Genomic DNA, 16,511 nt, shown 5'->3' on the forward strand with positions numbered 1-16,511 from the left:
TCTTTTGACAGAAGTTTGTTATTTGGCCCCAAGGTGAAGGACACACTCTCCAGGTATGAGAACGATGGAAAAACCCTGTCTGCTGTTGGTGTATGTTTTTCGACTCCTTAAAGAAACTTCTACAGGGGTTAGTGAGGTGGTCTAAAGATGTGGTTCAAGAAATCCCTGCGTCCATTCTGTGATCCACATGGAGAAAGTTGCCCCTGAGGTAGAGGGTGGAACTCCAACAGAAGATGCCACCCAAGCAACAAAAGAGGCCTGCAGAACCAGGAGTATAAAGATTCTTTTATGACAGGCCCTGTCAGCCTCCTGAAAGAAGGCCCAATTGCCCACCTCTGGAGGCAGTCAGGAATCATTTATTCCTGCACCAGAGAGCCTGGATGGACTTAACAAAAGATACTTGGGTGCAGAGGATCATTTCCAGAAGCTGTATAATTCCCTTTTTTTCCTACCACTGCTGTTACAGAACAAAATTCCCAACATTCCACAGAGGGGAAGACAGCAGCTTTAGAAATACAAAAGCTATTGTACAAAAGAGTCATCCAAGAGGTCTCCCCAGATTAGAAGGAATCCGGAACTTGCTTAAGATTCTTTTTAGTGCCAAAGAAGATAGGAGACTGGAGACCAATGAATGGAAATTGACAACATCAGATAAAGAAGTTATGTACTCACCATAACGTTCCATCTCTGTTTTCCATTTTCATTCTTTGTCAACTTCCCTCCCTCCAGCCCCCTACCATGTTTCTTTAATGACTTCTGGAATAGTGGGTGAGTGCTTCAGGAACCAAGTTCCATTTCTTTGAGCTCCAGGAAGTGATTTGCCATAGTATGGAAAATATAGCAATGTTTTACCTTAGGGAGCTGCAAACAAGATCTAGAGAAGAAGGGGGACTAGTGCATTATGGGTAAGGGAGGAGCTCGAGAGTTTGTGGTTTCCATGAGCTGTAGAACAGCAGCTGAGTTAGATCTGAGGATCAAATCCGGATACATATGTTGAGGAAGAATGAAACTGGACAACACAGATGGAACGTTATGGTGAGTACATAACTTCTTTTGAACTCCTGAGTCACTCCTGGAATCAGCCCTCAGTCAAATTTTTATGATGTTTTCCATTGTTTATTATTTGCTTGCTTGTTTCTCAGAATCAGGATAGTAAACTGATGCTATAGGGATCCATTTCAGCAACTGCCTGGATCAAAGGCAAAAAAAATGTATATTATATAATGCATTAAACATGACAATACAGCTAGTTCCACCTGTTTTGACCATTGTGTCCTACACTGATATTTCTTCATATCTTAAAAGATACTCATTCAGTGATGCATTGTCCTTCCAATAGCTTATTTGAGGGTACTGCTATGCTCTCTGCATAGAGGAAAGCTCAAGAAGTCTTCCTTGATGTTCATTGTAGGGATCACTGCTGCAACATTAGTCCTCATCCATGATGATTGGTCAGAGATTGACAGCTACTCTTCTGGTTTGACTTCCAGATTTTTGAATGTCACCAATAAGCTGTGCTTCTTCTTTCACTCAGGACATCAGTCTGACACACAACTAGAAGGAGGAACAGCTCATATCAATTTTTATTTGTGTTTTTTTGCCATTAAAAGGGTACAACCATCAGTCTGTTTGGTATGTTGGTCTCTTACATTTGACTTCCAGAGAATGATAAGTACCCAGTTTGAGAACCTTTTCTCTTTCATTCACTTTTGGAGTAGATGAAAAAATAAGGAATTAAGAGCAGTAAAGAAAATTATTAGAATGCAAAGTTGTAAAGGCAAAGAGAGCTCTGAAGTTGAGAGACTTTGATGCCACTCCTTCCAATTAGAAATTCTTAGCACTGATTAAGTCAACAGACCACAGATAAAAATATATGTAATTTAATAATTGCTAGAACAGGGAAAATACTTAGATCACCCAGAAATATTTTATGAGAGTCTGCAGAGTATTGTAAAGGCCTGTACCTGAAGGAAGTAAGAAATGAGCAGGTGAAGTATGAAATTTAAATTTATTTTTCAGATAGAAAAATATCAGCTTGAAGAAAATTGATTTGGACCTTGCCTTACAGTTAATAAAAGTTTTTATGGAAGGTTTATTATCATATTATTGAACATGGGTCAGTCGAATGAGCAATATTGTCAATCCAAAATGTTGATTTCCAATGTGTCTAAAATGCAGAACGTCGGCAGTCACATACCTGTTAGTCCTGGTTTGACGAGTTCGACATAGTAGGTGGTGTCACTAACCCATGTTATGCACATTAACATACCATCACACTCAACAGTACATTAATTGTACTGTGTTGCAGAGGGTCTATGCCCCCCTGCACCTCCCATGTGGGGGGCTGTGCCCTCCCACACCCCCTGCACATTAAATATGCCAACTCCGAGATCGCAGTACAGTGAGAACTGGGCCAATTCCCTGTTCTTACAAAACCACTAAGGCAGGAACCCAGTTTTTTGTGGCTTTTGCAATTCCCTGTTCCTCACTGAATCGCAACCTCCTTGCACAATATCAAATCCAAATTATCGACCTACACTATCCATTCACTGTAGTGTAGTCGATGGATTTTGGTTCAACATCCTGCCGACTTGGAAACTGCAAGTTGACCACATGCCGGTCTACCGATGCAGTTTCCAAGTTTTGATAGTAAACCATTACGGAAGAAGAAGCGCAAAAGAAGTGAAGAAAGGAAACAGTCCAGAAGATGATGGGTTATCTCTTCAGATATACACACATGGTGTGGTGGTGAAATCTATTTTTTAAAAGTTACAAAATTAATAAATCAGGTGTTAACAAAATGTCAAGTAAATGGCTCAAGTAATAATTTCTGTGCCAGTAAAACCTGGAAAGGACCCATCAAAAGTTATCCCATGTAGACCAATCTCAGTTTTAAATCATTGCTGTAAAATATGGCCAGAAATGTAATATAAACTCTTCCCCCATGTAACACACAAGAATTGGACAGGTTTCTTAGTAGGTAGGACACCCTTTGATAATTTGATCAAAACTTTCCTTTGATCAAAACTTTCCTTTTGATTGAGTGAGTGGCTGCTGCTTGCTAGGTCTGTTGAGCTTATGTTGCCATGTGTAGTTGCATTGAGAGCTGAGGGGAACCCTCAGAAAGCAGCTGTAGTGAAAGGAAGGTAGGTGCTGTGCCAGGGAAGAGGTTAGACTACCTCACATGACCAGCAAAGCTGGCACACTACCTTCCACCCAGCTCTTGCCACAAACAGCTAAGCTCATTGGGAATTCCTAAACAGGAATGAATAGGTCATAAGGTGCTTGCCTGCCCAGGGACTCCCCAGCTCTTGCAACCATGGAGCAAATGGGCCAGTTGTGTTATGGAGTCATTGGGCTCTGTCCTGTGGAAGTGTAAAAAACACTTTCCAGTCATTAAAGATCCCTCTAGAATGGGACATGCTCTGTTAAGAGGAAGTGTGAATGCTGAAAAGGCATTCAGCAAGGTAGATTGGTATTATTTGTTTTCAGTATTGAACTACACTGGATTTGATTAACATCACATTGAGAAGCAGTGAGTTTTCATGATAGTGTTTAAAGGATGGTGAACACAAAATTTAACTTCATGCTGATGATTTACTAATATATTTAACAAACCCAGAGAAGGACTTAAGAGTCTTCAGCCACTTAACTTTTAGACAAATTGCTGAGTACAGGATTAACACAAAAAAAATCTTGAAAAGTAATTATATACCTCAGCAGGAAGAGTTAAGGAAACATTTTTTGTAATAGTAACCAAAAAGATTACTTATTTAGGGATTCATCTATTGGGGACATTAACAGAATTTGTCAAATAAATATATATAGTGAATTGCTAACTAAAAGTAACTAACTACTTAGCATTTAAAAAAAACATCTGCCTGGATTTAGCACAGAAAGTTCAAACAGTGCAGTGGACAGTGGTTCATCACCCCATTGACATTATACAGACCACAGGGCTTACCAGTACCTCCTCTGCCAAAACTAGGCTTCCCTGAAGATCTTGACATTCCCAAGAGCAGTGGGGGAAACTTGAGAGCTCCAGCCTTTGAAAGGTATTTGATAGTAAGTTATACGTGTATCAAACACTGAACAGGGTGCATTTGGGGAAAATACTTTGGATTAGTTGGAGGGGTTGAAAGAGCTATACAAGGAATTATAAAAATATGAGAGTTATAAAGAGGGAAGAGAATTTTAGTAATCATGGTGGAAATAGTGTCCAAGGTAAAAAGTTGGTGTAAGAAAAGAAAACTAACAACTTTGTTAGAGGAGTATTACCAGTAAGCATAAAAAGATACTGAAACCCATTTGAGATGAATAAATGAAACACTGAGGAAATTCACAAGAACATTTTTTGGGAGCAGCTGAGCACAGGAAGAGAAGTAATGACATTGGATCAATTCTGGAACCATTAAGATGGAAAAAATTGTTATCAAAATGTAATAAACATAGTCAAAACGTGAGCATCCGTGCTATGCCTAGAGGAGACTGGCCCAATGGGTCTCTTGGGTGATATGTTTGAGGACAGAGTCACAGGGGAGTGGGGAAATGATTAACCAAACATACAAGATGCTAATGGAGATCAGACAAGATAAAAAATATAGTGGGAGTATTTTAGGTTCATCAATGAATATTAGGATAAATGCCCTGAAGGGCCATTTTAAGCCTAGCAAATAACCCCAAGTCAGAATTAAACCCTGTAACTTGTGTTTGAGGTGAAGACCTTAAACATTATGCCAAACCAAATACTGAAAGAAGTTAGGTCACAAATAATAGAATACCCTAGATAATGCTACCAGGTCAAGAAAGTGTATTAATTTATTTGTGTTACTTTATTGTATTTTATTTTTGAATGGCAATACATCTGTACCCCAGCAAAGCTAACAGATTATTTCTAGCAGTGTCACCATTATGTTGGAGATGCAGTAAAGGTGCATTTCTTTTGAAACTGTGAGGTTTTGGGTGAATGTATGTTTCAGTGGCAGTAAATAGTGAGTAAAATTGGCTTGACATAACGGAAATAACAAACTATTCTTACTGGCAGGGAACCTCATAAATATACTAGGTAGACAGGAAAATAGCGTGCTTAATTTCTTGATACTGGCAGCTAGGAAGGAAACGATGTGTGTATAAATATATACATACATGCATATATCCCTCCATCCACCCACAACCCCTTTATTCCGTTTTGCACATGGGGTCAGGGTGTCACTTCAACAGTGACAGTAATCTATAGTCAAGGTTTACACTGCTGGTTTGGCTATATGTGTGCATGTTTTAATAAATGATGTGGAGAAAATTCTTTCATCATATCATACATATTCTGAATGTTTTATTATACAGTGCATTGAATAATGAGTTGTGATAGATCTGTATCTTGTACCACTTTGTGTGTTTGCAATCATGTGTTTCACAGTACATCACACTTTAAGTATTTGAAGTTAGGTCATTAAATATTGTATTGTCTTCATTGTTTTTAATTTTCTTTACAGCACATTTAAACTGGGAAATAATGTAGAGGTTGGTATCCAAGCTCTGCAGAAGGAGGAAGATCTTAGGTAGGTAACTAAAATTTGTTACTTTTGTTTTTATTTACTCAAATGTTGAATATCCTGTGATATTACATCAGAGGGTCCTACACAGAGGATGAAATGCGGATGAAATGCTCATTTTTTCCTGGCTTTTTTTTTCTAGATTTTCAAAACATCTCTGTTTTGCAGTTGCAGTACATTTATTTCCATTGGCCCATTCATGGTGTTTAATGCCAGAGTTGAGAAGCTTGTGTGAGCTAGATTATCATCTTCAAGACAGTTTCAGCCAACAGGACCTAAGGAAAGCCAAATGGCTGTTTTCCAATAGTAGTGTCAGTAAGGTCACCATTTCTCTTTGATCTGCCATTGCTTTCAGTGATAGAAGGCAACAAAGGACATACTCTACAAACCTTCTTCAGTTCTTTCCTGGTGGTCATTGGGTTTGGCTTATGTCTGGTCTTCTCTGACAGCCTTTTTATTTTGTTAGGTGAAACTGAGAATAGTTTTCAATTGTTTTTATAGTTATAATACAATTGTTGACTGATTGAACCTTGTGAAAGTGCCAGTGTGACTTGGCTGCACAGTGTGTAGTGATGGAACTCTAATTGTGTCCAGATGACCCAAGTTCAAGAAGTAGCTCAGGAGCTGGAGGAGCCAGACAAGGGTTGGGGGTCAGGAGTGAGCAGCATATGGCTCGCACATTCCATATGGAGGTTGGCAGTCCACTCTGCTACAGTTTCAGGTTTCACTGAAGGTAGGACGAATAGCATGCAGACCTTGGACTTGGGGCATTTGTTCAGCTCCTGCCAAGCTGCTTGGGCAGTAGTCCTCCTAGGAGGTTCAGCTTCCTGAGGGGGGTGTGTACTGGAATGTGCACATCATCCTGCTAAATGGGAAGGAGCATTACCGTGATAGTTGTATAAGCAAGTACGCACATCAGATGCTAAGAGGGAAGGATGTTAAGTCTACAGTGAAAACCACTGATGACTTGACAGCCATTATCTGCATGCTCTTAATCCCTGTGGGGGGGGGGGGGTGATTGGCCAATTGAATGAGAAGGGGTATCCTGATGGTTGGCAGGCAGCAAGGATGAAACATGCAGTATTAAAAAGAAAGTGACAGTGTGGTTAAAGAATGATGTGCTTCTATTCTTTTGCAGTATACTTTACATATGGGAGATCCTCCGCCCAAGCTACCCGAGGTCCGGCTAGCGTACAGCAGCTTTTAGCTACTGCAGGTATGTGGGACATCACACATATGGCCTGGCAAACATCAGCCATAAAAGAACATCCGCACATACAGTCCTCAGAACTTTTCTGCCGCCATTCGGAACGCTTGACTCTTATGTTGATCCATTGCCTGATTCCATTGGTTGCTGCCAACTTTGAGATAAGTGCCCAGTTGAGGATTTATTTCATTGCTACTGCTTTTTTTATTTAGTTCATGCCATCCAGGAAGGCAAATTCCACATAAGGATAGCCATGATCTTTGTCTTGTCTGTCTAGGCCTGAATCATGTCCATTGTTCTTGCTCTCTTTGTCGGGCATTTGTTCCAAAGACATTGTGGAGCTGACTTTCAGCTTTGAATCTTTACTTAGAGAATCATTGATTAAAAAGATTGTCTAAGGATTATTTATGTATTTGACATTTGTTTACCAAGGTGGTCTGACTGGGTCTACATAACCCATTTTCAGCACAGACCCAGGGAGAAAAGCTCCACATACAGTACAATAAAAATGCAATAAAATCCAATACAGTATAAATCACATTAGGTAGACTGTACAAAATAATTTGAAATAAACTATGTTACAAGATGTTAAAATATATACTACACATCTAGACAATTCTTTAGAGTTAAAGACATTGTAGACAATAATAATCACTCTCACTGTACATGATGTAGTGTCCAAAAAATAGTATGTAGGTAGAGCAATGTGCAACATTGACTGCTATAGTACATGGGAAAAATAAATAAATAAATAGAAAGTTTCCGTTAGGAAAATAATAGCCAGAAAGTTAATGATGCAGAAAGATAGAGAGTTAAAAAGAATAGAAACAATACAGCCTGAGCATTAGCTTAAGGATATGCTATAGAAACCAGAGAAGGAGTTAGAAGAGCCTTAGGATCTTGCAGACTGTGGAGGACTGAAATGTGACAGAAGATGAGGATGAGGCTAGCGTGGAAGAAGAGGAAGTGCTGAGCATCAGGCAGGCTTTATGCAGGAGCAAAGCCATGTCTATTTGAGATGATTTTTTTAAAGAGGCTTTGAAATGTGTTAGGCCAGGCATAGACTTGGTAGCTAGAGGTAGTGAATTCCAAAGTACAGAGACAGAGTATGAATACAGTCAGTGACCTGGTTTTCTTGTGGGTTTTGAGATGGCTAAGAGATTTTTGTCTTCTGATCATAGGGATCAAGTTGGTGTGTAAGGTGTGACTAGATTGGTTAGTGCAGGGCAGGCTGTAGGCTTGAAAATAAGGTTGTGCAAGGTGGATAGCTGAATAAAGGCAAGTTAGTTGGGGAGTTCAAGCCTGTTTAATTCTAGGAGTGGTTTACAGTGGTGTATATTATGTTTAGAGTTTGTGGCAAACTTTGCAACTTTGTTGTAGCACTGTTCCATCTTGTTTATTGTAGAAGTCATATGTTAGTTAGGATGGGGGGGCATCATAAAGAAGAGAGGGAAGTAAAAATGTTTTTGCAAGGGTAGATGTTAAGTTGTCAATCTCGCCTTCATTCTTGCTGGATGGGTTCGGAGCCGATCCTCGGCTCCGACTCGGCACTAGCTTTAGCTCGAGAACTCCTTTTACCAGCTCGAGGCAACCCTATATCCCATGATGCAAGGCGGAACTACCTCAGATCTCGTTTGCCGCTTAGCGAAAGAGGTCTCCTTTGCCAGCTGAGGTAAGTTTTTTCTTGTTAAAGAAGAAAAAAGTTTAGTTAGGGGTTTAATTTCCCTTCAGTGTTAGGTTAGCCTGTATTTAGTACAGCCCACCCTATTCCCTTCCACTTTCAAAATAGTTTTTCAGTTAAAGTTTTAGTCAGGCCTAGTTCCCCAAGTTATTCCCTTCCTGTGTGTCTGTGTAGGGATTAAGTTTTGTGTTTGTGGGGACTGTTTGTGTATATCCTTTTAGGATGTCTAGGGAAGGCAAGGTCTCAGGCTTCAAGAAGTGTGACCAGTGCTGTCAGAAAATGTCCCTGACAGACGGTCACACTTCTTGTGTGTATTGCCTGGGGCCTTTGCACCTGCAGGACTCCTGTGCGTTGTGTCATGCCTTTAGCCAGAGAGTCCTGCAGGAAAGGAGGAACAAATTGATCCTCCGAGGTTTGTTAAAACCTGAAGGTTCTCCTCCTAAGCAAGGGGCAGGAAAACCTCTTAAGCCACTGAAGGCTCAGGCTACAGTGTCCAAGCCTCCTCCGGTGGCTCCGGCTCCGTCGGAGCCGATATCGGCTCCGGCTGGAGCCGATACTTCTGCTAGAGTAGTGGGTTCGGTGCCGGCCGGCTCCGATACCCTGACTACTGTTGCCTTGTCGGCTCCGGCTGGAGCCGACACTTTATCCAGCATCGGAGCCGAGAGATCCTCGGCTCCATCTGGGGTTCAAGGGACTTCGGCTCCGATGGCTCCGGCCCGTAAGAGATCCCGGTCCCCTTCGATACTAAGTATTCACTCGGCTCCGGGGTCTCCTCTTTTGTCGGAGCGGAGCCATTGGAGCCGATCTTCGAGATCTTCCAGGCTGTCTGACCACGATTTGGAGAGGGTGGTAAGCAGGCTGTTGAAATCTCAAGCACTGGCCCAAATGCTCCATAGCCCGTCTCAACAGACTTCGGCTACAGCCCCAATTCTTGAGATTCCTCCTCCGACTCCACACCAGAGTTCGGAGCCGGAGCTTCTTGGGACAGCGACTGTTTCGATGCCGGAGCCGATACATCCTTCGGCTCCATCATCTTCGGCTCCGATCTCCTCCTTGAGACTTTCCTTGGAGGGATCCGGTCGTCGGGTTTCCACTGTCGGCTCCGAGGGGGCTAGTGGCATCGGACCCTTGTCCGACCCCGCTCTCCCTCTCGGAGCTTCGGCTTTGGTAAGCTCGGCGCCGACATCGGCCTCGGAGCCTTCTCTCTCCTTGGAGCCGACCATTCCTGTTTCTTCGGAGCGGGTGTGTTCAGGTCTCCCGGGGAAAGGAGCCTTTGAGGTGATGAGGAGTGTCCTGGCCTCTGAGCCTGGTCAACGGTCTATCCCTCTAGCTCCTCCCTCATCAGTGCCTGTAGATGCCTCTTGCCAGCCTCTTGCTCTCAGGCCCAGGGATCCATCGCCTCAGGTTTCCCCACTGGGAATTTCCTCCTCTTCCGAGGTTTCTCCTGACCCTGCAGGGGAACCCCCTCGGAAGAGGACGTAAGAGGAAACACACAGACTCCCCTGAGTCTACTACATCTGATACCGACTTAGATGAGTCGGAGGGTTCCCCACGGTCCCCCTCTGAGGATGTCTCATTTTCAGACATCCTTGAGCTCCTCAAACAGAGGGGAATTGGCCCTCCATTGTCCCCTCCGAGGATGAGTCGGTATACCTGTAGGCATTTGGATCTCGAACCTCCACCTCCTGGGTGTCTCCGCCTTTCGACCCGCTCATGCAGGTAGTGGCTCGGAAGGCGTGGGCGGCTCCAGATTCTGTGGAACCTGTCCCCAGGAGACCATCCAAGTTCATCACGGCCCCTTCGGACAAACAGTTCCTGTCCAAAGGTGTCTCTGTGGATGCTATGGTGGTGGCGGCCACTAAGAAGGAACTGGCGGATCCTTCAGTACCTGTCCATCCTCCTAATAAGGATTCTAGGACCATGGACAGGTATGGAAAGCGGATGTTTTCTTCAGCGACCTTTGCAATGTTCGCTGAATTACCTTTGTCACTTCACCAGGCTTCAACGAGATATTCTCAAGGAACTGGGAGAAGTAGTCCAGGATCCTTCAGCTGCTGGGGCTCAGGAAAAGATTGCCTCTCAGCTAGCTATCCTGAATTCGATATCTAACTCCTCCATGCGGCTCATATCTTATGCAGCCGATGGAACGAGCAGGGCCGCAGGCACAGGTGTTGCTCTTAGACGCCAAGCCTGGATGCGGCTGTGTAATTTTGCAGACCCCTTTAAGGCATCCTTCACCAACACCCCCTTTGACGGTTCGGCTTTGTTCGGACCTCAGGTGAAGGATACTTTAACCAGATGTGAACAGGACGGTAAAACTCTTTCTGCCGTTGGAGTCCAGTTTTCCACTCCTTCTAGACCATATCCCAAGGGTCAGAAGGGGGGGAAGATGTGGTTCCGTAAAGCCCAAGGAGCTACACTGGACACACGTGGTCAGTTTACCCCCAGAGGCAGAGGGGGTAACAATAATAGACGCCCTAGAGGCAGGGGGTCCTCAGAACCAGGGCAACAGGGAGCCTCTTCCTGAGAAGCCCTTTCAGCATCCCTGAGGTGTTGCCCGACTGTCCACCCTTGGAGGCAGTCGGGGAAAGAATTTCGCTGTACCCAGTAGCCTGGCAATCCCTATCACAAGAGAAGTGGGTACAGTCGATTATATCCGAGGGTTACAAAATCCCCTTGAAGATTTCCGCACTCTACAATCCCTTCCAGACATCTCACCCGGTCAAAGGGATTTGGCAAAACAGGAAGTTTCAAAACTCCTGGGAAAAGAGCCATCCAAACAGTGCCGGCAGACCAAGTAGGATCCGGCTTCTACTCAAGATTCTTTTGGTCCCCAAAAGGACGGGAGATTGGAGACCAATACTAGACCTAAGCAGACTAAACAAGTCTGTCAGAAAGGCAAGATTCGGATGGTCACGCTGCAATCCATTCTGCCCTTTCTGGGCAAGGACAACTGGATGTGCTCGATAGACCTTCAGGATGCGTACTATCATATAAAGATTCACAGACGCTCCAGAAGGTTTCTCCGCCGGCTGGGAGCCAGTCATTACCAATTCAGAGCACTGCCCTTTGGCCTCACTTCAGCCCCAGAGTGTTCACCAAATGCATGGCAGTGGTCACAGCTCACCTGAGACGCCGAGGATTCCAAGTGTTTCCTTATTTGGACGACTGGCTCCTCTCCGCCACCTCCAAGGATCAGCTTCTTCGGTCCAGAGACTACACCTTACAGCTTTGCAAGAGTCTAGGAATTTCGTGAATTTGAAAAATCCTCTCTGCTGCCTTGCCAATCTATCACCTTTATAGGCAGAGTTAGATACCGTCAAAATGTTAGCCAGGCTAACAAATCAAAGGATTCTGGACATCCAGAAATTTGTTCAGCTTCTGTTACAAAGCAACAAGGTCAAAGCCAGGTTTGTCTTGAAAGTTCTAGGCCTAATGGCTGCAGCCATTGTTCTTCTTCCACTGGCTCGCTTCCACATGCGTCTCCTGCAGTGGATGTTGTTCACGCAGTGGTCGTACCACGATCTGCCCATGAGACACGAGATCTTAGTGACACAGTCTTGCAGGGCTCATCTACGATGGTGGATATCTTCCCTCTTCTTCATCAGGGCCGACCCTTTGTTCCCCTCCTCCAGTTGCCACAGTCACCACGGATGCCTCTCTGATCGGGTGGGGGCATTATCAGGGCAGGATGGTCCACGGACGTGGCAACCCATAGAATACCACCTGCACATAAATGTCCTGGAGATGAGAGCAGTGCTTTTAACGCTTGCAAGCCCTCAACGACTTTCTTCCCACAGGGACTATTGCAGTACAGACGGACAACATGTCCGTGGTCTGGTACATCAACAAACAGGGCGGAACCAGGTCCTATCCCTTATGTCGAGAAGCTCTCAGACTTTGGCAATGGGCGATCTCTTCTCAGCGGTTTCTGATAGCAACGCACATCCCGGCAGGTCCAACCTATTGGCGGACAGGCTAAGCAGATCTATTCTGATGCCTCACGAGTGGTCTCTCAATCAGTCTGTAGTGGATCAGATTTTTCTGAAGTGGGGCACCCCTTGTTGCGATCTTTTCGCTACCCCTCAAAACAGCAAGTGCCCAGATTACTTCACACTATTTCCTCTTCCAGGCCAACCCTTGAGAGACTCTCTAACTCAGGATTGGCCTCGGGACTTCTTTATGCTTTTCCTCCCTTTCCATTGATTCCACAAGTCATTCAGAAAGCCACCGCTTTGAGAGCCAAATTGATCCTCATTGCTCCATATTGGCCTCGACAAATTTGGTTTCCGTCTCTACATCATCACCTTCTGGTGCAGCCCTGGCATCTGGACCCAGTTCCGGATCTTTGATCCACCAGTCGGGTCAGCAGCACCGGGCCATTCATTCTCTCAACCTCACTGCTTGGTTGCTCCACTTCCTTCCTAGCCAGGCTACCAATGATTTCTGACTCAGTCAGAGACATTTTAGTGTCTTCTTTAAAGTCGTCCACTAGAACTGTTTATGCTAGCAAGTGGCGACGTTTTTCTATTTGGGCAAACGCCAGAAATATTGATCCTTTCACCGCTCCTATACATTCTGTTTTGGATTTCCTGGCGGAGGTTTTTCATTCGGGATCGTCATCATCTACAGTCAAAGTACAACTGGCTGCTATTTCCAAATTTCATGTTGGCTTGCAGGACAATAACATCATGTCTCATAGGTTATGCAAAGCCTTTTGAGAGGAGTTTTTCTCCTAAAACCGCCTGTGAAACATCCTCCTCCGCAATGGGATCTGAACTTAATGTTGGCATCCCTAATTCTACCTCCTTCGAACCGTCTGCTACGTGTTCTTTAAAGTTGTTGACATGGAAAACTATATTTTGCTGGCTGTTACTTCTGCAAGAAGAGTTTCTGAGATTCAGGCCCTCTGTATTCGTTCACCTTATCTGGTGTTTCATAAGGATAGGGTTTCGCTCAGAACTAACCCTTCCTTTCTTCCCAAGGTTGTATCTCAAGCCAATATTAACCAATCTATTGATCTACCAGTTTTCTTTCCTAACTATTCTGACAGAGCTGAACAGAAGCTGCATTTTTGGATGTTCATCGTCAGCTCAGGTACTACTTAGATAGGACTAAACAAGTTAGAAAATCAGACCAATTGTTTGTCTCCTATGCAGGAAACAGGTTGGGTCTTCCAGTATCTAAAGTGACCTTATCTAGATGGTTGACTTCCACCATTTCCTATGTGTACTCTCTAAGGGCAAACAACTATCTTCTAAGCCAAAAGCACATTCGACCAGGAGTCTATCCACTTCTGTAGCCTTTCAGGATAGACTTCCCATTGACACTATTTGTGCAGCAGCTACTTGGGCCACGCCTCATACCTTTGTGTCTCATTACAAGTTGGATTTGGCCTCCAGAGATAGGGCCAGTTTTGGTTCCACTGTTCTCAAGAGTCTGTTCCATTGAGCCACCCGGGATACAGGTGCTAGGGACGGTCCCATCCAGCAAGAATGAAGGCGAGATTGACAACTTAACATTTAGAAGTTATGTACCTACCATAACGTTCCATGTTAGTTGTCTTCTCGCCTTCTTTCTTGCCCTCCCTCCTTCCCCCTGGCCTGGACAGATCTTGGAGAGTTCCTATTAGATTGCTTCCTCTGGAGCATTGTTATGAGGACTTCTTTTAGGAACCATGGTTCCTAATTATATTAGGATAAGTCTTTAGCAGGGTTAGTTAGCTGCCAAACGAGATCTGAGGTAGTTCCGCCTTGCATCATGGGATATAGGGTTGCCTCGAGCTGGTAAAAGGAGTTCTCGAGCTAAAGCTAGTGCCGAGACGGAGCCGAGGATCGGCTCCGAACCCATTCAGCAAGAAAGAAGGCGAGAGAAGACAACTAACATGGAACGTTATGGTAGGTACATAACTTCTAATTTTGGTTGCTGTAGTAAAGAAATGTTTGTTTCTATATAAGAGTCCCAGTTTTTGATGATTTTTTTTATATTTTGCTGTATATGAGGGTCAAATGAAAGTTTATTGTCAATGATAACTCCTAGAAGTTTGATTTCCTGTACTATTTCTATGGCAGTGTTGTCAGATACAAGGATGTTAAAATGGTCAGTGACAGTGGAGGTGTTCTTGGGATGAAAGAGTACTAGTTTTGTCTTCTTTAGATTAAGAAAGAGTTGGGACAGGATTCAAACTGCTCTAAAGGACTGTTGAGTTTTTGAAAGTAGTTCTGTTAGTGATTGAGCAGTACAGATTATGGTGGAGTCATCAGTGTATTGAATGAGGGTCCCAGGGTGAGAGACAGTGTGAAGATTGTTTGTGAAAATGTTGAAGAGTAGGGGCCCTAGGTTGGAGCCTTGAAGGACTCCAGTAGGGTTGTGGAGAAAGGGTAAGAGTTCATTGGACCATTTCAGTGCTTGTTTACAATCCTTGAGGTAGCTCTGAAACCATTTTATTGTGTTATGTGAGAAGCCAAAGTTAGACAGTGAGTTTAATAGTAAGGGGTGAGACACTGTGTCAAAGGCCTTGGCGAGATCAAGGAATACTGAGGCTGTATAACATCCTGCATCTCTGGCCTTGTCTACAGTATCTTTAAAAGTTAATAGGGCTGTAGCTGTACTGTGGCTAGATCGGAAGCCATGTTGGGTTGTGGATAAACGATTGTTTTGCAATAGATATTACATTACCTGTGATGGAAGAGAATTTTGGATATGGGTGACAAGATGGATATAGGACGGAAATTGGATAGATTAAGAATTGCCTCCTTTGTGGATCGGGGTGATGTGAGATTGTTTCCATATGGTAGGTACTTCTGATTCAGATCAATACCTATTTATAAGGATACTGATTGGGTAGGTGATTGAATTAGCAGCCAGTCTGAGGTAGTGTGGTGGAAGATTATCAGCTGAGGTAGAGCAGGGTTTTAGTATATGTAGCAGTTTCTTAATGGTATCAGTAGTTATGGGCTGAAGTGAGAATGGGGTTTGTATGACATTTTGTTGAGTAAGAGGGTTAGTAATGACAGGGTTAGAAGTAGTTGATGGTCTGGGGTTGGTGTCTGAATAGGGTGAATGGTGGGGGGATCCAGCGTTAGGGGTGTTGGTTAGTAGGTCTGATATTGATTTTATGAAGTGCTTGTTAAAGTTTTCGGCTATTTGTAATGGAGGGGTATCAGGTGATAGGGTGTGATCTGTATTTGTTCCAGGGTTAAGTAGAGAAGATATGGAGTGCCAAAATTTATTGGGGTTGATTTTATGTTGGGGTTGAAGCTGGGAATAATATGACTTCTTATCTCTGTTGATTAGTTTTGTCACTTTGTTAATAGTGTTTTGAAATAAACATGATTTTGTTCATTTTTGTTCTTTTTCCAGGTTATCCAGGCTAGGTCCCTTTGCTTCATCAGGTGTTTAATTCCTTAGAGAGCAATGGAGCTGAATTCTTTTTGATTCTTTTCATAGGAATGGGAGCCAAGGTATTAAGTACGTGAAGGAAGGATCTATTAAAGTATAGTACAGCATCGTTAATGGGTAGTTGTTTAGGGGGTGTCCAGTCTAGTTCATGTAGGTGATTGTTGAATTTATGCTGGCAAAAATTAGTTGAGTTCCTAACTGATTTTACAGTGTGTACTCTTCGTTGTTGGGAGTTTTTTCTAAGGGAATACGCTGGCAGATGATCGCTGAGGGAGGTAGACACTGTACCGGAAGAGGGGTAATTGGCAGGGTGGGATACTAGGATCCAGTCTAGGGTGGATTGGCAGGTAAGATCTTTGCTGTATCTTGTTGGAGTATTGATAAGCTGCGAAAAACCATACAGATTTATACTATTTATAGGGGAGTTGGAAGCTATGGTTTGCCAATCTATATTTATATCTCCTAAGATTATTGTTTTGAGGTTTATTGTTTGGAATGTCCAGGACAAAATATTATCCAACACTGGCATATTGTTACCTGGTGGGATATATATTACCATTATGCAAATTATTTTTGATATGCTGAGGTTCAAAAAAGAGATTAGTACCTCAGCATTGGAAAAGGTGGGTATATTACTAGTGTAGGGTGTGATGTTGAGGAGGGGAGGGAT

At 43.5% G+C, this 16,511-nt stretch overlaps 1 protein-coding gene across 2 annotated transcripts in view; it reads left to right on the forward strand.

The window, feature by feature from the left end:
- The window catches only part of USP40 (ubiquitin specific peptidase 40), a 3,368,940-nt gene that overhangs the window by 2,923,448 nt on the left and 428,981 nt on the right, over positions 1-16,511 (forward strand). For both annotated transcript variants that reach the window (XM_044075047.1, XM_044075048.1), the window contains one exon: positions 5,490-5,558. In XM_044075047.1, coding sequence (XP_043930982.1) covers positions 5,490-5,558 — 69 coding nt within the window. The remainder of the gene's footprint in view (positions 1-5,489; positions 5,559-16,511) is intronic.

Source organism: Protopterus annectens, chromosome 6.part0, assembly GCF_019279795.1.
Source record: "Protopterus annectens isolate FY-2018-M chromosome 6.part0, PAN1.0, whole genome shotgun sequence".
Classification (NCBI taxonomy): Eukaryota; Metazoa; Chordata; order Ceratodontiformes; family Protopteridae; genus Protopterus; species Protopterus annectens.